General features: G+C 43.2%; 1 protein-coding gene across 1 annotated transcript in view; it reads right to left on the minus strand.

Moving 5' to 3' along the window:
* kirrel3a (kirre like nephrin family adhesion molecule 3a) overlaps positions 1 to 22,426 on the minus strand; it is a 279,887-nt gene that overhangs the window by 92,484 nt on the left and 164,977 nt on the right. Inside the window, 2 exon segments of the mRNA XM_070434348.1 lie at positions 10,797 to 10,947; positions 12,908 to 13,065. Coding sequence (XP_070290449.1) covers positions 10,797 to 10,947; positions 12,908 to 13,065 — 309 coding nt within the window.

Genomic DNA, 22,426 nt, shown 5'->3' on the forward strand with positions numbered 1-22,426 from the left:
CAAAAAACCCCCAAACCGTCTCGTTAATCATGAGGCATACCCCCGCCCCTCTTCTTACCAGAAAGATGTTTGTTTCTGTCGGCGCGATGCATGAAGAAACCAGCTGGCTGCACCGACTCCGTTAGCGTCTCTTGAGTTAGCCATGTTTCCGTGAAGCAGAGCACGTTGCAATCCCTGATGTCTCTCTGGAATGCTACCCGTGCTCGGATTTTCATCAACCTTATTGTCAGAGACTGGACATTGGCGAGTAGTATGCTAGGGAGTGGAGCGCGATGTGCCCGTCTCCAAGCCCTGACCACGAGACCGCCTCGTTTGCCCCTTTTACGGCGTCGCACAGGGTCGCCGGCTGGGATCAGATCCATTGTATTGGGTGGAAGGCAAAACACTGGATCCGTTTCGGGAAAAGTCATATTCCTGGTAGGAACGATGATGAGTTGACGTTAATCGTATATTCAGTAGTTCCTCCCGACTGTATGTAATGAAACCTAAGATTACCTGGGGTACCGATGTAAGAAATAACACATAAAAAAAACGAAATACTGCATATTTTCCAAGGAACGCGAAGCGAGGCGACCATCTCTTTTCGGCGCCGGAAGTATAATAATTGTTTATTGTTACGTGATTATTTTTGTCAGGTGCTGCACTTTTGTTATAGACCGTGTTTGTGGCACTAGTATGTTTTATGTGCTGTCGTAGTTGACCGGTATTAAAGTGCGCCGTTTAATATACTCCGCTCTCCTGCACTTGACTTCGCCTCCCATATACACGCCTAAGCAGTAAGTATGTAAGTACTTCGATGTAAATTTCTTACAGTACAGTAAGCGCTCTGTACCCAAGGGTGATACTGTGCAATAAAAAAATTGCTTGTTATTTTTGAGAAGTCCTTTATTTTTTCATGTCTATGCTTCCTTCTCAGTGGAAACACACATGACTGGAAGGATCAATGCACAAGAGCGCGCGAGGCCGCAGGCCTCCAGGAGTGATGCATATAGTGGATAAGAGCAGTGCAGGAATAAGGGGAGGGGAAATAAAGCCAGATCGCAGATGTGCTATGTCTCCAGGCCCATGGGAACACTCACAAAAGACACACTCACACAGGCACACAAAGACACATACAGATACATACATACAGACAGGGGCACGCACATACACATACCTAGGATCACACAACAAACACAACACAGACACAGAGGGCCACACAAACACAGGGGCAACACACACACACACCTCTCGATCTCTACAACAAGCCACAACACACACACACAACACACAGCCCACACACACACAGCCCACACACACACAACACACACACACACACACACACCACATACCATCTACTGCATCTTGCCATGCCGTTCTGTACCACCACTCATTCATATATCTTTATGTACATATTCTTTATCCCTTTACACTTGTGTGTGTATAAGGTAGTAGTTGTGGAATTGTTAGGTTAGATTACTTGTTGGTTATTACTGCATTGTCGGAACTAGAAGCACAAGCATTTCGCTACACTCGCATTAACATCTGCTAACCATGTGTATGTGACTAATAAAATTTGATTTGATTGATTTGATTTGAATTACACACAAAGACATGATGGGGAACAGAGGACTAAATACATGTAGATTGATTGGGGAATGAAAACCAGTTGTGTATGGAACAAGACAAAACAAATGGACATATGAGAAATGGAGCGGTGATGGCTAGAAAGTCGGTGACGCCGATCGCCGAACGCCGCCCGAACAAGGAGAGGAGCCGACTTCGGCGGAAGTCGTGACACTTACATAATGTATTAGATATGGGGAGTGTACCTGTGGTCTACAGTATCGTCTTGTGTGGGGAAAATGCACTTTACCCGTACAACAAAGTAAAGCTACGGTGTCCATATTAGGACAGCCTTAGTCTCAGCAGGACTTCTTTCAATCTCAGCAGGAATGTTGTCCTAATATGGACACTGTATACTACTGATAGCATTGTGCATGCAGGAATCAATAAGACTGTATTTGTAGTAGACTAAAAACAAATTATGTGATTAAAGGCCACGTTAACGACCACTTTGATAGTGAAGGTTGTTGGTATAAGGGTTTTCATTTCATGTTTGAATTCATTGTTTTATTTGGGTAGGTGCCAGAACAAATAATGACATTGAAAGGATGAAAGCTCAAGGATATCTGAGTTACAGCACATTAGCTGTCCACCAATTAGACACATCACTCCACTAATAAATAAGGCAAGGACACGTTGTCATGTTTGTATCCCCACAGAAGATTTACGCCTCTACTACACCTACAGCGTCATTGTGTTTTGCTAAACCAGAAGTACATTAATTTCAATGGATTTGCCTTGTTGTAGAGGCAGTTGTGTTGCATACGCAGGGGTGCAACTTTGGATTTAGAAGTGGTGGGGAATCTAAAGCGCATTTCCTACATTTCTACTAGGGGTGTCTCCAACTAAAATCTTGGTCCAACAACTGTAGTCTTCTCTATCGACCATTCGATTGGTCTACATTTTAAAACATCTACAGTTGAAGTTGGAAGTTTACATACACTTAGGTTGGAGTCATTAAAACTCCTTTTTCAACCACTCCACAAATTTCTTGTTAAGAAACTATAGTTTTGGCAAGTCGGTTAGGACATCTACTTTGTGCATGACACAAGTCATTTTTCCAACAATTGTTTACGCAAGTAAACAAACAATAGTACGCAAGTGTAAACACCATGGGACCATGCAGCCATGATACCGCTCAGGAAGAAGACGTGTTCTGTCTCCTAGAGAAGAAAGTACTTTATTGCGAAAAGTGCAAATCAATCCCAGAACAACAGCAAAGGACCTTGTGAAGATGCTGGAGGAAACAGGTACAAAAGTATCTATATCTCTATAAATTTGTGGGCAGAACTGAAAAAGTGTGTGCGAGCAAGGATGCCTACAAACTTCACTCATTTACACCAGCTCAGTCAGGAGGAATGGACCAAAATTCACCCAACTTATTGTGGGAAGCTTGTGGAAGGCTAACCGAAACGTTTGACCCAAGTTAAACAATTTAAAGGCAATGCTACCAAATACTAATTGAGTGTATGTAAACTTCTGACCCACTGGGAATGTGATGAAAGAAATAAAAGCTGAAATAAATCATTCTCTCTACTATTATTCTGACATTTCACAGTCTTAAAATGAATTGGTGATCCTAACTGACCTAAGCCAGGGAATTTTTACTAGGATTAAATGTCAGGAATTGTGAAAAACTGAGTTTAAATGTATTTGGCTAAGGTGTATGTAAACTTTCGACTTCAACTGTATTTTTCCATAGGCCTATATAGACACACCCTATGGGTTTTAATAAAATCAACTAGGCTATATGGACTGAACTTGTCTGATGCTTCAAGCATGCTGTTTGATTACACAATGAAGACACACAAATGATTCAAGAGGGAGTCAGAAGAAAAAAAACTGTTCCCCGACCCTCCTTCTCCCACTGCTGCTGGCCTTCGCAGATTCTTCCATTATGCTCCTGTGTCACGATCATCGTACGAAATAACGGACCAAGGCACAGCGTACGTAGAGTTCCGCATGTTTATTAAATGAAACTCACAAAAACAACAAAGAAGAATAAACGATACGTGAAGCTCAAGCAGTGCTCACAGGCAAGTTCCGACACAGTTCCGTTACCGCCGCAACTTTGGCAGCGGCAACTAGCCTTTCCGACGACGCAACTACAGCAGGGGGGGGGGTATTGTGTGCCATTTGTTCACCATTGTCCTGGCGATTTATTGTTCCCATGTCCATTGGTCATGTGAGTCACTGTGCTGTGTTGTTTTGGCTTTCGTGCAACTTGTATTGAGCAGATGATTACGGGTTTCGTCCCGTGTGGAATCATTGTGTGCATGTATGTTACGGGTCTCGCCCTGGTGTATTTTGTCGAGGTACTCCTCGCTCTTTTGTTTGGGTTTCAACCGTGTGTTTTGTATACGTGTTTGTTTGGTCTTCATCCCTGTGCCTTAACATGGCACGCTGTAATTTGGGTCAATAAAAATCCCTATTACGGCTTCCTAAGCCTATCTCCCAATCCCTTTATACCAATGTGACAACATTTATAGGCCTATATTTGCGCGCAGGCCAGGTAGACTATTTCTATATGCGTAATCATTTGTGTGACCTTACTCAACATTGACAGGAGAGTTTCAAACAAAAGACAATGAATAAATTGACAAAACTCGTAAATGGAATGAAATAAAAACATAATCTAACATGTTTTTAACATGTAACATAATGTAGGTTGTGAGTTCTGCAAAACAGATGTCCACTCCGACAATCAGAAAGTTAAATGACTGTAATAATAATACATTGAATGCAATAACAGAAATGATCATAAACAAACATTGCAGATGAGAAATTATGGGAATTAACGATAAATGAAGGCTACTACTGGTGATGTATGTCATTTGGAATTGATAGACACATAAAACAGTGCACACAATGAAGTAATGAAAACAATGAATACCCACGAAATGGCGGGAGAGAGCGCATTCTGGAGAGAGACGTGCCTTGTGCATCTGAGCCATAGTCCCCATATTCTTTGACCGGGGCATCCGGGGCCTCCTTGAAGGATTAGTCCACTGAGACAGGCGCAAATCACACAGTTGTCTCGTGTGCCATGAGAAGAAATATATATATTTGCGACTGCTCAAAACAAAAAATCTCAAATGAAATCAATTAAAATACTATTTTACACCTACTGCAGAGGAATTACATTTCTGAGTGAATGATATTACATTTCTCTGGCATATAGGATGTTCTATCGATGGTCTTAAACTGCCGTAATTTATGTCTGAGATTATATGAACATGACTGGGCATTCAAACATATTTGTATCCATTCATCATTATCAATATTGTGTTTTGTACTGACTGTACACCATGCCAGTGTAGTCTGTAGAGCTGTTAATATTGTGTCAGTGTGAAAGTAGGGAATTAGCTAGGGAAACGGACAGATCAATAACATTACATTGCTATACTGACTCTAATAAAAACTCAGATTGCGCTGTCAAAAAACGTCAGAATATCGCTGATTTCATCATTTGATTCAGGTCAAGTGTGATGGAGGAAAAAAATAATACCTGAAGTTAGTGAGTTAGCTAGCTAACGTTAGCCAACTTTTGGCTAGCGCTAATTGGCGAAAACTAGCCAATTTAATTTACTTCTGTTGAAATGTGACAAAAAGGCTACAAAACATTTCCATACACACAACAGCTGTTAGATACTACTATCTGATAGATAGCTTCAGGCTAGAGCTGAACTGGCTGTGGTAAGTAGTAGCTAGCTAACTAGTTCATTCTCTTCAGACAGAACTTCATTCGAGAGCGGATGAAACATTCGCTAACATTACATGTTAGTTACACTACTAGCTCAGCACTGGGAATACAAGTCAAACAGCAGATATCTTGCCAGCTACATCAGTCAAATAAAGAGTAACCCGTTTCTGCTCTGCTTGCTTTACAACTCTGAGAACAAGCACAACACACAGACAGCAGCGCTGTGCTGGTCAGAATCTTTGCCTTCACACAGCCTAAATCCAGCTGGCTGAAACCGCCAAACAGCCTACCCGACAGCTCGGAGGCATTCGCGTGGTCCTACAGCACAGCGATGGCGCTTTTTTTGTATCACAGTGCAATGATACAACTGGGGGGACAACATTTTTATTTTAGAATGTGGGGGGTTCATGTCCCCCGCATCCCCAGTGAAAGTTGTGCCCCTGTGCATACATTGGAATTATCGAACGTATGCATCAAATTGTAGACGGCTTGACAGAAATGGTAGCAGAAGGTGAATGTTGAACTTTTGTTGCACACATATCCAGATTATGCTTCATACCATTTTGCGCAATGACGCTGTAGGTGTGTTCGTGTCGTTAGCTGCTTAAACTATGTGGTAACAATGGATACTTTTTGGTACATAACTCAAATACTCCAACACAATTGGTAACTTATTGGGAGCCAAATTGTACATAGTGATCATTGTGTCAATAATTCTCAAAGAAGCAGAAGTGTAATTACAAATCAATTAGAATTGCTAACTTTTAACTACCTGCTTATAAAATAACCCTGTATGCTCATTTCTACTGCATAGATGATCATCACAGATATCCAGGTGGTCAGGAACACATTCAAATGGCCAGAGCTAAGAGAAATAAGCTGATGCACCATTAGAACACCCCTGTGAGCAGTGAGAGATTGCCTGACGTGATTGGTTTCGCCGACTTGACGGACCCCGTGCTAACCCACCTCCCCAATGTTCCCCTTCTCCCCTTCTGTCCAATGCATTCTGGGGCATGTGTCTGTGTGTGTGCGTCTCACACCACCTGCCATCACCACCCAAACTGACAGCTGCCTCTCATCAATATTAACTGGCTACTGTGACAGTATGGCGCCCCTGGTGGCAGTCTGTGGTTCCCTGAGGACCTCCAGGAGCATCACGGCCTATCCACCTCACAGTGCGCTGTTATCACTTATTCATCCAACACCTGTTCCCACCCCCTCACTCTGACCTGCTGAGGTGGGGTGCCTGTGGCTTGTGGCTTATTTCTTATTTCCCCCCTTCAACAATCCACCCCTCCCTTTGCTACTGTATGTGATGCAAAGTGGAACGAGAGAAGCATATAGGGGGGAAATCAGTCGGGCTAATGCTAAGCGCTAAAGGCAGACCCATCGCTCAAGCTCTTCTCGATCTGTTATGGTGGGGGGATTGGCTCTCACTTTTCCATCCTGAGGAGAATTAATTCCAATAGCTTTGGCATTCCAATAGAGAGTATATTGTTCAACCACTGTTGGTGTATTGGGGGGAGTCCTCAACTCTGCGCTGGTGCAGTTCATTCCCATCAAACGTGCTCCGCTTACGATCGGTATCAGATTCACCTTATTACCCAAATTGATTCAAGGACATACAGCAACTATATCTCCAGTGTTGCTGCATCTGCCCTCTACTCTACATATTTATTTTATTTCAGGCTACTCAAGGCTACCCAGATAGAAAGAGCTAAGGCAGAATCAAACATTTGTTTTCATACAGCAGTTGACTTGCGTAAGGAGAGGAAAAAACGGCGCCATTGTTTTGCATGACAAAACGATTAGCCCCTCTCTGACAGTGCACACAACAACGGCTAATCGGTTAGCGCTCTCGTCTCTCCCCGTGCCCAGGCTTGGGGAAGGATTCCTTTTGGATGACACACAAAAAATATAAAGAATGCACTAGGAAGAATGGAGCTGTCAAGAGTAATGGATCCTTGAATAGTATTTTCTGCTATATTAGTCATACTTAATAGCTTTGAAGGAGCTATGAGGGATGTGAAAGGCCTTTGTTTGAAATCCATAACTTATGGCAAATGGTTTTTGTGATCAAATAATATCATCTGACAATTGAATTTTGTACAGAGGGGGCACATTTTTCACTATTCGGAAGGAATCTCTTATGATGGTATTTTGATTAGTGGCAGGGCGAGCGCCAGAAAGAAAAAAAGAGAAACGCACACAGTGGCAACACACACAGCAAGAATAAAATGGCAAACACTAGCATTGACTTTCATTGGCTAAGACTGTGACATTGTTAATCTTCATCAAATGCATTATCTCTTTCATTGTGCTTCCAGACCAATTTTCCTTTGAATGGGAAGTGCTGCATTTCATAGAATTCACATTTCAACAATGTTTGTGAAAACCCAGCCATGGACAATGGAATTAATATGGATCAATCTGGCATACTCCAATAAATAATGTTGAGAAATATTGGAAATATTGGGTTAGCACGTGCAATGTTAGGGGTAGAATTCTGCAGTAGAAATAGGATAAATAGAGTATTTCAATGGTCAGATAGATAGACCAATGGATGAGTTTTGGAACAAGAGCCTTTTCTCTCTCTGATCAATATAACATTATAGCCAGATATCAACTGTTTGTTGTGAATGAATAGTATGTACACCATATATACAAAAGTATGGACACCCCTTCAAATGAGCGGATTCGGCTATTTCAGCCACACCCGTTGCTGACAGGTGTATACAATTGAGTACACAGCCATGCAATCTCCATAGAAACATTGGCAGTATAAGGGCCTTAATGAAGAGCTCAGTGACTTTCAGAGTGGCACCATCATAGAATGCCACCTTTCCAACAATTTCTACCCAGCTAGAACTAGAGATATAACGCTACCTGCCCCAATACCTGCCCCTGACTGCCCTTGACCAGCACAAAAGCATCCTGCATTAGCATCGAACTTTTCAGGGAAGTTAGGAACCAATATACACAGGCAGTTAGAAAAGCGAAGGCTAGCTTTTTCAAACAGAAATGTTCATCCTGTAGCACAAACTCCAAAAAGTTCAGGGACACTGTGAAGTCCATGGAGAATAAGAGCACCTCCTCCCAGCTGCCCACTGCACTGAGGCTAGGAAACATTGTCACCACCGATAAATCCACGATAATTCAGATTTTCAATAAGCACCCCCCACAGCAACTTGCCCAAGCCTCCCCCATTTCTCCTTCAACCAAATCCAGATACCTGATGTTCTGAAAGAGCTGCAAAATCTGAACCCCTACAAATCAGCTGGGATAGAAAATCTGGACCCTCTCTTTCTAAAATGATCCGCCGCAATTGTTGCAACCCCTATTACTAGCCTGTTCAATCTCTCTTTCGTACCGTCTGAGATCCCCAAAGATTGGAGTGCTGCCGCGGTCATCCCCCTCGTCAAAGGGGGAGACACTCTAGACCCAAACTGTTACAGACCTATATCTATCCTACCCTGCCGTTCTAAGGTATTCGAAAGCCAATTTAACGAACAGATCACTGACCATTTCGAATCCCACCATACTTCTCCGCTATGCAATCTGGTTTCCGAGCTGGTCATGGGTGCACCTCAGCCACGCTCAAGGTCCTAAACGATATCATAACCGCCATCGATAAAAGACAATACTGTGCAGCCGTATTCATCAACCTGGCCAAGGCTTTCGACTGTCAATTTTTATTTTATTTATTTCCCCTTTATTTAATCAGGTAGGCTAGTTGAGAACAAGTTCTCATTTGCAACTGCGACCTGGCCAAGATAACACAAAGCAGTTTGACACATACAACAACACAGAGTTACACATGGAATAAACAAACATACAATCAATAATACAGTAGAAACATCTATATACAGCAAGTGCAAAAGAGGTAGGATGAGGGAGGTAAGGCAGTAAATAGGCCATGGTGGCGAAGTAATTACAACATAGCAAATAAACACTGGAATGGTAGAATGTGCAGAAATAAATACAGTATGAGGATGAGGTAGATTGGATGGGCTATTTACAGATGGGCTATGTACAGGTGCAGTGATCTGTGAGCTGCTCTGACAGCTGGTGCTTCAAACTATTAAGGGAGGTAAGAGTCTCCAGCTTTAGTGATTTTTGCAGTTCGTTCCAGTCATTGGCAGCAGAGAACTGGAAGGAGAGGCGGCCAAAGGAATTGGCTTTGGGGGTGACCAATTGCTAGGTAAAGCTCCGCCTTATCTCAGCTCACTGGTCACCATAGCAGCACCCACCCGTAGCACACGCTCCAGCAGGTATATTTCACTGGTCACCCCCAAAGCCAATTTCTCCTTTGGCTGCCTTTCCTTCCAGTTCTCGGCTGCCAATGACCAGAATGAATTTCAAAAATCACTGAAGCTGGAGACTCATATCTCCCTCACTAACTTTAAGCATCAGCTGTCAGAGCAGCTTACAGATCATTGCACCTGCACATAGCCCATCTGTAAATTTCCCATCCAACTACCTCATCCCCATATTGTTTTTTATTTTTTGCTCCTCTGCACCCCAGTATCTCTACTTGCACCTTCATCTTCTGCACATCTATCACTCCAGTGTTTAATTGCTACCTTGTAATTATTTCGCCACTATGGCCTATTTATTGCCTTACCTCCCTAATCTTATCTCATTTGCACACACTGTATATAGACTTTTTTATTGTGTTATTGACTGTACGTTTGTTTATTCCATGTGAAACTCTGTGTTGTTGTTTGTGTCGCACTGCTTTGCTTTATCTTGGCCAGGTCGCAGTTGTAAATGAGAACTTGTTCTCAACTGGCCTACCTGGTTAAATAAAGGTTAAATAAAAAAATAACAAAAATGTATTGTGCTGACTGTAAAGTTTGGTGGCGGAGGACTAATGTTTTTCATGGTTCAAGCTAGGCCCCTTAGTTCCAGTGAAGGAAAATCTTAACACTACAGCATACAATAACATTCTAGCCGATTCTGTGCTTCCAACTTTGTGGCAACAGTTTGGGGAAGGCCCTTTCCTGTTTCAGCATGACAATGCCCCCGTGCACAAAGTGAGGTATATACAGAAATGGTTTGTCAAGATTAGTGTGGAAGAACTTGACTGGCCTGCACAGAGCCCTGACATCAACTCCATCGAACACCTTTGGGATGAAGTGGAACACTGACTGCGAGCCAGGCCTAATCGTCCAATGTCAGTGCCCGACCTCACTAACTCTCTTGTGGCTGAATGGAAGCAAGTCCCTGCAGCAATGTTCCAACATCTAGTGGAAAGCCTTCCCAGAAGAGTGGAGGCTGTTATAGCAGCAAAGGAGTGCCCATGATTTTGGAATGAGATGCTCGATGAGCAGTCGTCTACATACCTTTGATCATGTAGTGTAGGTTTTCACACAGTGCACCCCCCCACAAAAAAAATCTCACCCTAGATCAGTCGTGACTATCGCTTCCAAACACCCTAGAATAGATCATTTCCATGGTGTGAGTCATGGGACGCTGTACTCACGTTGGATATCGATGGTGACGACAGCATCTTTACCGTTGGGCGCTGCCTTGTTTGAAGCACGACAGGTGATCCGTTGGCCTGTCTCGATGTTGGAGGCAGAGAGGTAGAGTGTGCTGACTGTGCTCTCCCTTCGCCCATCCCGTAACAGTGTCTGAGGAATCATTAAAAGACCAAAGATTATCACTAGCTATTACAGTTACAAGATGTCTTACTTTCATTACATTTACCTTGTGTTCATTTAGCATTCTTATCCAGTGTGACTAGAGTAACTAAGGTAGATAAGACAACCACATATCACAGCCAGTGCAAGTACAACCTTCTACAGTACAGTATGTATGTAGGGAGCAATAGGTTTACAGTACAGTACTGTATGACCTATAGGATTTTGCATTTTTTTCCCATAAATCTCATGTATGTCTTGCCCTGACTTACATAGTAATATCATAGTAGTTACATATTTGGAATTACATAGTTATAGAGTTTATTGGTATACATCACATTTTTGTTTTCATGAATCTGTACAATATTTAGACTTTGTAGTTGGCCAATTAAGTGGAAATTGCTTAGTTCTGCCTCCAGGACAAGACTCATCCCAATTCACGTCAACCTGCATGTCATACTGGACAGATGGGATCAGTCGTCTTTCTATCGTTTGCCTTCTCAATCTGAATGCCTTGATATGCCACGTCATGTCATGATATGACTCAAAGTATGTGAATCCAAAACCCACTCATCATGGGATAAAGATTAAACATATTGGTTCTCTTTCTCCAAAATATTTTCTCCTGATGCATTTAAATGAAGCTGTTACCAGATTGAGAAGAATCAAAAGGACTTTACATCCTAACAGTGTGACATGTAAATAATATGACATGATGGGTGGCAGGTAGCCTAGCAGTTAAGAGCATTGGGCCAGTAACTGAAAGGTCGCTGGTTTGAATCCCCTAACTGACTAGATTAAAAATCTGTCGATGTGTCCTTGAGCACTTAACCCTAATGAATCCTGTAAATTGCTCTGGATATGAGCATCTGCTATATGATGTAATCAGTATCAAATGTGATACATATCAAATATGCTATACAGATGTTGATACTAAGTACTTACAAAGTAACTATACATTGCCCCTCCAAATCCTGATACAATAATATACACGTCTAAGTGGCTTACCTCTGTCTAATTTCTGGGTTTAAATTGAGTGAAGGGAGCGCTCTCCAGTGGGTTTGTTTGGGTTAGACTCACCCTGGAACAAGCAAGATTACACTGCGAGATTGTCATGGGACCGCTTCTTTAAATGCGCCTCTCACTTTCTCCATTTCCTACCCAGGGCTGACAAAGTGAACAAATTGCCCAAGAACACATCCATAATGTAGAGTGATGGAATGCTTTCTCTTTTTTCGTCATGTTGAAAGTGCGACGTGAGTGCTCCATCTTGCCCTGTGGATCAAATTAAAAATCTCAGCTGTCATTAAATTGACAGAGCGAGACCTTTTTTAGGACAGCTGTGTGGAGGAAGAGAAGAGTGAATGCAGCAGCAGAGAGGAAGATAGGAAGAGGGGGAAGGATTCCTCCAATTGAGGGACGAGAGAGCACACCTCTTATCAAGGGCCAAAGGACACATTTGAAGTGCACAATCAATTTATTTATGCAAACTTAATTTGAGTGTGTGCACTTTTTATAGTTGAATAGTTTTTATAGTTTAAGGTGTTGAGTTGACATTTGCTGCAGTTATGGTCAGAGCAACGCCCTGAATTCTCTACATTGGTGTCAGAAGTGGGGTGATGCTACTGTGAGGTCATCAAAGCCATGCCTGGGCATGAGGGACTTTAAATAAAGAAGTGTGGGGCACTCTTTTTGTAGGAAGGGGATAGTGTAGCGAACTTAATCCAGTTTGAATTTCTTGGTGTAATGGCTAAGCTGTTCAGTTGGCAGTCGTTGGACCCAGGTTTGAGTCTCGGTCGGGGCTACCCATGTATTCACTCCAATACGTACAAATAGAGCTGTCCTTTTGAAAGAGTCAGGTCAGCACAAAGATCAATCAAAACTAGCCCAAACCACACCTACAGGGAAATTATAAAACTGGGGTGGGGACAAAAATGCAACCCCCCCATACCTTAGAGTACATGGCGCCATTCAGGACCTGCCCGTTGCGGATCCAGATGATGGAGGCAGCAGGCTTGGCATTGTCGGCGTGGCATGTCAAGTTGAGGGGGTCGCCGGCTCTTAGACTCACCACGGGAGCCCCCACAATCACAGGGTCTTCAGGGGGAACTGTGGTGGACGATAAAGATGAATTTAGTTCAATTGCATTGCATTCTGTAAAATGTGTACTGTTGTAGAGCAGTTAAAGGCTTAGTAGTTCACCTAAATGACATATTGGTTTTCTTACCCTGTAAGCAGTTTATGGACAAGGTAAAACAGCAATCCATGATTCATTTCGTTGACCTGGCCAATATTTGCCCCAAAACCAACGCAAGTGTAAAAGGAAATCAATATGTTGTTTTGCAATTTCGATTAACTATCAATTTAAGAGGCATTGCTATGCCATTGTATGCCAACTCAGGTTAACACCTCTGACGTTTCAGTCTGATACAAAAATCTAGAATAAAATACGCTTAATTTCTGAGCAGCATGGAGGCTGCATTATGTAAATTCAATATAGTGCTAATCAAAATATTGTACGCCATATTTGTTTTCAACAAGTAGCCTACATTTCAAATACACATGAATTGGTAAGAATATGTTTACACTTTGTGTTGCATAGAGGTTATACACCATCATCCTCAACCTTGCTGCTGCTTTGTGTGGTCTCCTCCCACTGGGCACACACTGGTTGAATCAAAGTTGTTTCCACGTCATCTCAATGAAATTATGCTGAACCAAAGTGGAATAGACATTGAATTGACGTCTGTGCCCAGTGGGGTTCTGACACTTCCCACAGGTGAGCGATGACATATTGAGGCAAAAGAGGAAGCAGAAACTGGAGAGTCTGCCTCCGTTCATGCAGGAGAAACGGGGAACAAAAGAAAGAAAGGAAGGCAGAAAGGAAAGAAGGTAGCTAGTTGGGGAGAGCTTGGCCGAATCCAAGCTTGTGAATGGCACTGATTACTTTCTTGTTTGAAACCAGCTCTGATCACCCTCAATTTTATTCAAACTCCAGTGAATTATTGATTGAGCACTCAGCTCATTAGAGAGCAGATCTGGAGCAAGCCTGAATCAAAGGCAACATGCAGCTGGCACATCCTGAGTGCTTGGAAGAAAGAGAGTGAGGGAGAGAGAGAGAGCGAGAGAAAGCAGCATATGTAAATGCTCTCTCTCTCACTCCTTAACATGCTTAATATGCACTTCCATGCACTTCATATGTAACATATTACCTGAAACAGATACAAAACAAGGCATATCATCATCACCACCACCTCAATTCCATACTTACACATAGTTCACCACTACCGTCGCCTTCCACCACCTCTACTGCCTTCGCTGCGTTCACTTCATTAGCGTCATACATTTTCCTTCCCTCCCATGGGTAATTCAGGCGAGAGGTACAGTATAGCTTGCTAGCTCGCCACATGCAGACAAACGGCGGCAGCAGCAGGAGAGTTAAAGAGAAGATAATTTGATGAAGGTGGAGTTCGAGGGAGCTAGCTGGCTTCATTAGGGCCTGGACTTGGCCCCTTTGCTCATTACTCATCCCTCACAGTTGGGGGAGAACTGATTAGAGCCCTGGCAAGCGCTTTCACCTTTGTCGGCCATCTTTGTTCAGCACAGTTACATTGCGACTCGTAGAGCAAGAGAACACTTCTGACTTCTGGGGGCCAGAGGAGGCGGAGAAGGTAGAATGGAATTCTCCAAAGAGGTGTCTGCCTGTTGTGAGAGTGATCGTGCTGCAGCCAATACCACTTCCGTTCTTATCTTCCACAATACGGCCATTGAAAGGATGACAGTTCCACAGTGAGCAATACCGTTCCATAGTGGCAAAGTGCTTTATGAGCAATGTTGGTCTATCTTTTTTTAGGTACTCATATCTCCTCGCACATTGTCAACCTTGCTCGGTTCAGATCAGTGTGTGAGGAAGAAGGATATTGTCATTTATCTGATAGTGTTACCTATCTAGAACTGATCAAGTTTCCCTCCAGTTTGAGGAACCGTGGAGCTATGAGAGTCTGAATGGTTTTTCGTCTAACCCCCCATAAATATAAGTGGAAATATCAGTGAACTTGTTTTCAGAGATATTTAAAAAGAGAGGGGGAGAACAGGAGAGGAAATAATGGAGAAGCCAATACGTATTGAAAGGCCACAATGAGATATTATAGGGCGCATCAAAGAGTCATTCAACTTTACAGCTTTGAAGTAGTTCCAATGAAAGCTTAATCATCAAAAGAATACTAAAGGCGACTTTCAAAGGGAAAATAATGAATACTGTTAAGTAACCTTAGGAAGAATTGAAAAAGTGAAAGAGTAAATACTGAAAGGTTTCAACAACCTTCACCTTGACCAAAATCTGCACATTGCATTTTTTTCATCTTTTACAATCTGAATATAAAGACATTGCATGAATATCTGAAATCTTAAAAGTGAAACATCACTCACAGCTTGAATGGATACAGTGAGAATAAATGTTCACATTTTGGAATTGTAAGTCACTTGAAGTCATTTCATGAAGGTGATGCAATGGTGGAGTACCAGTCAAGAGTTATATATCTTTAAAAAGAAACAGTACTCTAAAATCAAGTCATGATGAGGCAATTCCCAGAGTTTTCCTCCCCGAGTTTCCACGGTAATTATGCCATCTGTATCTTACTGGGGGACTAGATTTGTTATTGTTTGTTATTGACAAGGATCAGATTGTAAAACACTGGTTGCCCTGTGTTGTACTGTAAAGTTGGAAGAACATTTTTCTTCACACATTTTTATTTCTTCCCTAATGAGAAAAGCGAGAAGGCAATAATGTCAGGTTGGCAAGCTGCATTTGGTTTGCTTTCAATCTCTCTTGGACTGTGTCCCAAATGGCACCCTATTCCCTATTTAGTGCACTACTTTTGATCAGGGCCCAAAAAGCTCTGTTCAAAAGTAGTGCACTATACAGGGAAAAGGGTGCCATTTGAGAAGCAGCCTGGATGCTGTGAATAATTCAAGGAGCTCCTTTCTGTTCTGACTGGTGCAATACAGGAGGACCATTTTCAATATCTCTCGCTCTGTGATGCTAAATCAAGACACACTACAGCTGTCACTGGCACAACATATCACAAACAGGCACATTTACATTATTATCTGAGCACTAAACAAGCCGCTACTGGTAGCCATCTGTCCTTGCCTGCCTGCCTGCCTCTTTGTGCTGTCGGCTTCCTTTTCTCAGCCTAAGTCCTAAATGGCATCCTATTCCTTACTAACGTGGACTACTTTTGGGAATAGGGAATAGGGTTCCATTTGGGACACACCCTCAGACTTGATATGAGCTGGCACTGGGATACACCAACAACACACACTTTGAGTGCGTGAACCAGCTAAGCAACAGGCCTTGGGGGTGTGAACCAGCTAAGCAACAGTCCTTGGGGGTGTGAACCAGCTAAGCAACAGTCCTTGGGGGTGTGAACCAGCTAAGCAACAGACCTTGGAGGTGTGAACCAGCTAGAACAGTCCTTGGGGGTGTGAACCAGCTAAGCAACAGACCTTGGAGGTGTGAACCAGCTAAGCAACAGTCCTTGGAGGTGTGAACCAGCTAAGCAACAGTCCTTGGGGGTGTGAACCAGCTAAGCAACAGCCTTGGTGTGTGTAACCAGCTAAGCAACAGACCTTGGAGGTGTGAACCAGCTAGCAACAGGCTTTGGAGGTGTGACACCAGCTAAGCAACAGGCTTGGAGGTGTGAACCAGCTAAGCAACAGACCTTGGAGGTGTGAACCAGCTAAGCAACAGGCCTTGGAGGTGTGAACCAGCTAAGCAACAGGCCTTGGAGGTGTGAACCAGCTAAGCAACAGGCCTTGGGACCCATAAAGATCCTATTAAATCTCTAATTCTATGTTGGGAGCTCTGCATAAAATCCTGACCAGTGCAGTGAGTTCACCATCCCACCCTCCCAGGTCTTGTGTTGTGTTAACAAGTCGTCCGTCATGTCAGAGCTGAGGGCACAGGCTGGCATTTTTGCAATGGGTCGGCAAAGAAGCTAATACCGTGTGACTCATTACATGGGCCTAATTCACAACATCAGCAGTGATGTTTGGCCTTCAAAGCCAAGTTAGACCTCAGAGAGAAAGACAGAAGTAGAGGGAGAGAGAAAAGGAGGAGAGGGGGAGAGGCAGAGAATGGGGGGGAGAAAGAGAGAAAAACATGAGGGCCTTCTCTCCAGTAACCCCGCAGAGGCTCAACCCATCATCATTACCGACATGTTTGTGAATGTGGCATGGTCTAATGGTTCCAAATTGATGATTTAACGTGGCCAGTCAATAGATTTCTCATGAGCTGGCCTACACAGAGGCGGACTAATCACCCCCTACTTTAATTACTGTCGCTGGGTGCTGGAAGTCTCCTCTCTCCCCCTTCTCTCTCTACCATCCTCTCTCTCTTTCTCTCTATCCACGCTAGGGCTTGGTTCTTTGTCACTGAATTACATTTTCTTTCTCTACGCTTGATTCACTGACCCCTTGGGAGGGACCAAAGTCATTCAGTTCTGTAGATGGGGAAAGAAGGGAAAATAGAGCAATTTCATTTCAGACAAAAAACAGAGGGGAAGGACAGCTTAGGGAAAATGTGACCCATTTTCAACTGTACCTGGATCTTGTTCTGAGATCTTAAGATGCCCGTCTCACAGGAATTGGCGGCCGGGGTGGATTAATCACCTTCATGGAGGGTTCACTGGCGATACCACGTTTGTGCCTTTGCCATCGCCCTCTCACTTTTGGAACTTTAAGATGGATGACTTAATCAATCCTCTTCTTCATGTCAGCTGTTTGCATGCACTCAGCACACATTTTCAGAGCTCTCAGTGTATCCTTCTTGAACGTTCTCTCCCTCCTCTAAGGTCTCTCCCTCCTCTTGAAGCTGGAATCCTTAATGTTGAAACTGCCATGTCCGTTTGCGATATTACAACAACAAAGAAGTTACTGGAAGAACGAACACAGATTTTTTCCATTCGGACATCATTGCTAGAGCGATAGAATAGCAGCATATGTGCAGCATTTGTTTTTACCTTGATGCGTGACGCTCCCCTAGCACTCCCCACCTCTGCTTAGTCAACAAAACTAAAACAATAACAACGGCCGTGGAGCAGTAGAGTGCTGCTGTTCCCCCTACTGTGGATCTTTAAGGCTTTTCCCTCCACTTTCCCAGCGTTGATCTATGCCACTGTAGCCCTTCACTAGCTTAGACAGGGCCCACCCTGGGGCATTTGGTCCGAAATAGAATGACAATTACTTTACCGTAAACAAATCAATTGAAATCTAATTGAACGAGTGAGTACTATGTCGCCACCGCCAACAAATTACACTACAGGAGATCGGCAATACAATTCAGCAGTCCATTTGTGTCTCTGCACGTCATAGCAGGGTGACTTGCCAGAGTTTGACTGTCACACCGTCACACCGTGCCTTAGTGAATGTTCCCTCCCCAGATAAGAGAGATGCCACTGAAGTTAATTAAACTATGCTTAATTTATATGGGAATGTAACGGGTCCCAGAGCCCAAGATAAGGAACAATTATAAGGAACAATTTGTTTCACCGCTCTGGCTGGAGACTCCTGAGGGGCACAGTGTCAACTAATGCACAGGCAAGAGGAGAAAGGAGGAGAATTAAGACATAATTTCAGTCTCTCATGAAGGTAAGGATTTGTTGTGCCAAATACGAAGCAGGGAGAAAAAGACAGAGAAAAACTTGTGGCCATGCATCCCCTCCCTCCCATGTGAATCCATGACAGATGTAAAGCAATTATCAATTTATTACTGCAAAATACATTTAAAGGTGTCAACTGCCATTAGCCACGTTTTAATTAGGAGGAAAAGTGAATCATCTGTTTTACTGGGTTTATCCGTAAAAACATTACAATGACATCAGATTGTATTACTGTTGATGATATCTGGAAATGTGCATGTACACCCTGGCCCATCTACAATTGCTAGCTCCAATTCTGACTTGCGCTCTGAAATCTGCATCACTGATTGCTGCTCTCGTAAAAGCCTGGGTTTTCTGAACGTTAACACTAGAAGCTTATTACCTAAAATGGATAAATTGAAAGTATGGGTTCACAGCTCCAATCCAGATGTGTTGGTCATTACTGAGACATGGATAAGAAAGAGTGTTTTGAATACTGGTGTTAACCTTTCTGGTTATAACCTTTTTCGACAAGACAGATATTCCAAAGGTGGGAGAGTGGCAATCTTTACCAAGGATCACCTTCAGTGCTCTGTTGTCTCCACCAAGACTGTCCCCAAACAATTTTATTTGCTGGTTTTAAGAATTAAACTTTCAAATAGCTCTTTGTTGACTGTTGCTGGGTGTTATCGTCCTCCATCAGCACCGGCCTGTACCCTACCTGCCCTAAGCTCTCCTGGCCCCTTACACTAAGTCTGAATTTGTCCTGCTAGGTGACCTATTAAACCACCTGACCAAGTCCTAAAGTAATGGGATTCGCTAAATCTTTCTCAGATTATCACCAATCCCACAAGGAATGACTCCAACACCCAGAAATGCTAATCTCCTCAATGTTATCCTCACAAATAATCAAGATAGGTATCAGTCTGGTGTTTTCTGTAATAACCTTAGTGATCACTGTTTTACAGCCTGTGTTCGTAATGGTTGCTCAGTGAAACGACCTGTCCTGATTTGTCATAGATGCTTGCTAAAAAACTTTTAATGAGCAAGCCTTCCTTCATACACTGGCCTCTGAAAATGGTATAGAATCTGCTTGATCCCCTCTGTCGTAGACGCCTGGACCTTCTTTTTTGATATTTTCAGTGGTATTGTTAACTTCTCTAGGATAGGGGGCAGCATTTTCACGTTTGAATGAAAAGCGTGCCCAGAGTAAACTGCCTCCTACTCAGTCCCAGATGCTAATATATGCACATTATTATTCGTTTTGGATAGAAAACACTTATTATGTATTGATTTAATATCATTGATTTATGTGTTTGTTTTCTGTGACACTGATACTAATTACTGATAGTAATATCTTTTGTCAAAGGGTTGCTGTCCTTTCCGGCAGTATATGCCCAGCAAGCCAGCAAAGTATGGCATCAAGATATGGGTGGCCTGTGATGCACAATCCAGCTACGCTTGGAAGATGCAAGTCTACACAGGGAAGCCGGCCAGTGGAGGCCCGGAGAAGAACCAGGGGATGTGGGTTGTGCTTGATGTGACAGATGGACTTCGGGGGCATAATTTTATAATTTATAATTATAAAATAAAAAAATAATAATTACAAAAATAATAATAATTATTATTATTAAAATAATTATTACAACCTACACCCAAACAAGGGCACTGCGTTCATCCACCTCTGGCCTGCTCGCCTCCCTACCTCTGAGGAAGTACAGTTCCCGCTCAGCCCAGTCAAAACTGTTCGCTGCTCTGGCACCCCAATGGTGGAACAAACTCCCTCACGACGCCAGGTCAGCGGAGTCAATCACCACCTTCCGGAGACACCTGAAACCCCACCTCTTTAAGGAATACCTAGGATAGGATAAAGTAATCCTTCTAACCCCCCCCCCCCCTTAAAAGAGTTAGATGCACTATTGTAAAGTGGTTGTTCCACTGGATATCATAAGGTGAATGCACCAATTTGTAAGTCGCTCTGGATAAGAGCGTCTGCTAAATGACTTAAATGTAAATGTAAAAATAATGTCACTTGTGATAATTTCTTCACCTCTTATGAATTCAGCCAGCAGTTCCTGAAGAGGAAGATCACCATGGTTGGCACAGTTAGAAAGAACAAGCCTGAGCTCGCCCCTGCACTCCTAGCAACAAGGAGGAGAGAGGCCTTCTCATCAAAGTTTGTCTTCACCCCCACCACCACTCTACTTTCTTACCTCCCAAAGAGGAACAAGAATGTGGTCCTCCTGAACACACTGTACAAAACGGCTGAGATCAGTGATCGTGAGGACAGGAAGCCAGCCATCATCCTGGACTACAACCACAACAAAGGAGGCATGGACAACCTGGGCAACCCGCTGGCCCCTGGTCATCTTCCATAACATCACTGATGTGTCCTCATACAATGCCTTCGTGATATGGAACAAGATCAACCCTACCTGGATGCCTGAAAAGCGGAACAAGAGGAGGGTGTTCCTGGAGCAGCTGGGAAAGGCACTTGTAAACCCATACATTCAAAGAAGGGAGCGCCTCCCCCGCACAGCAGCCTCTGCAGTGCTTGTGAAAGCTGTTCAGGGGGCTGAATCTTGTCCTGTTCCACCTGAGGCTGCAGCTGGGGCAGGGAATAGGAGGAGATGCTAATTCTGCCCCCCAAAGATTGACTGTAAAACAAATACTATGTGCTGCACATGTGAGAAATACACCTGCAAAGTCCATGCACACTCACTTGCATACTGTCCTACAGTGGTTCCTCCTTTAAAAGTTACTTAGAGGTACACAGCGTCATGGCTTCATTGCTCCAGACCACTGCAGGGGGGAGTTAGAGCACTCATTATGAATTTGGGAACCCAGCTGTCACCAGCGACAGGTGGCATAACGTCAAATTCGTCATTGGAACCAGTCATGTTGAGTGGTTCCAATCACGAATTTGACATTATGCCACCTGTCGCTGGTGACTTTCTTCAGCAAAGATGTCTGACAAAAACATTACGGTGGAAGCAAATGTAAGTAATTATTACATCATAACGAGTCAAGCAAAAAATGTACAATTGAGAGGAATATGTTAGTTAATGCAGACAAACGATTGTGCATATTATTTTGTCATAAAGTACATTTACGAAAATCGCTATTTAGCAAGTTTTTTCCCAGTCATATCCAATACCAGGGGTATCAAACTCCATTCTTTGAATGATTCTGTGTCTGCATGTATGTATTACCATTATACACTTCAACAGTGTTTACCACTCCTGCTCCTGGGACATCAATGATTCCACATTCTAACTATGCAATAGACTAGAAACATGACTAGAAACAAGTAAAGGCTGATTTGTAATTCATATATACAGAAAAAAACAGTACACTACACTTCCTATGCATATCAACTCCCTTCATCTGCATTAATTTGAGGAGGTTCTCCCAGCCATGTGGACGATTGAAAACAGGGAAGCAAAGTTTGTTTGTCACCAGAGCGGTTTAGAGCATATTACTATTTGCCAGACCATATGGCAGACCTTCATACAAACTTGCTAAGGTGAATCCTTGACGCACAACCGAATAGTGCTGCCATATCCTGCCAGCACACCCACAAGCGAGCCACTCAGGCGGAGAATGATGCATGGAAGAGGGCAAGGATGGAGATGAGAGTAACAATCCAGGCTATTTGCTCTGAGACCGGCATAATAATGTAATGAAACAAGCAGGGAGCAGGTATCGACCCCTCAACATTCTAGCCTGAAGTCCAGCACGTTATCAACTGTGCCCAAATGTATTAATTGGGGTTGGGGCCGATTGTGGCTAAAAACACTTTATCAATTGGAATCTTTAACAAGTGGACA

Source organism: Salvelinus sp. IW2-2015, linkage group LG23, assembly GCF_002910315.2.
Source record: "Salvelinus sp. IW2-2015 linkage group LG23, ASM291031v2, whole genome shotgun sequence".
NCBI lineage: Eukaryota > Metazoa > Chordata > Actinopteri > Salmoniformes > Salmonidae > Salvelinus > Salvelinus sp. IW2-2015.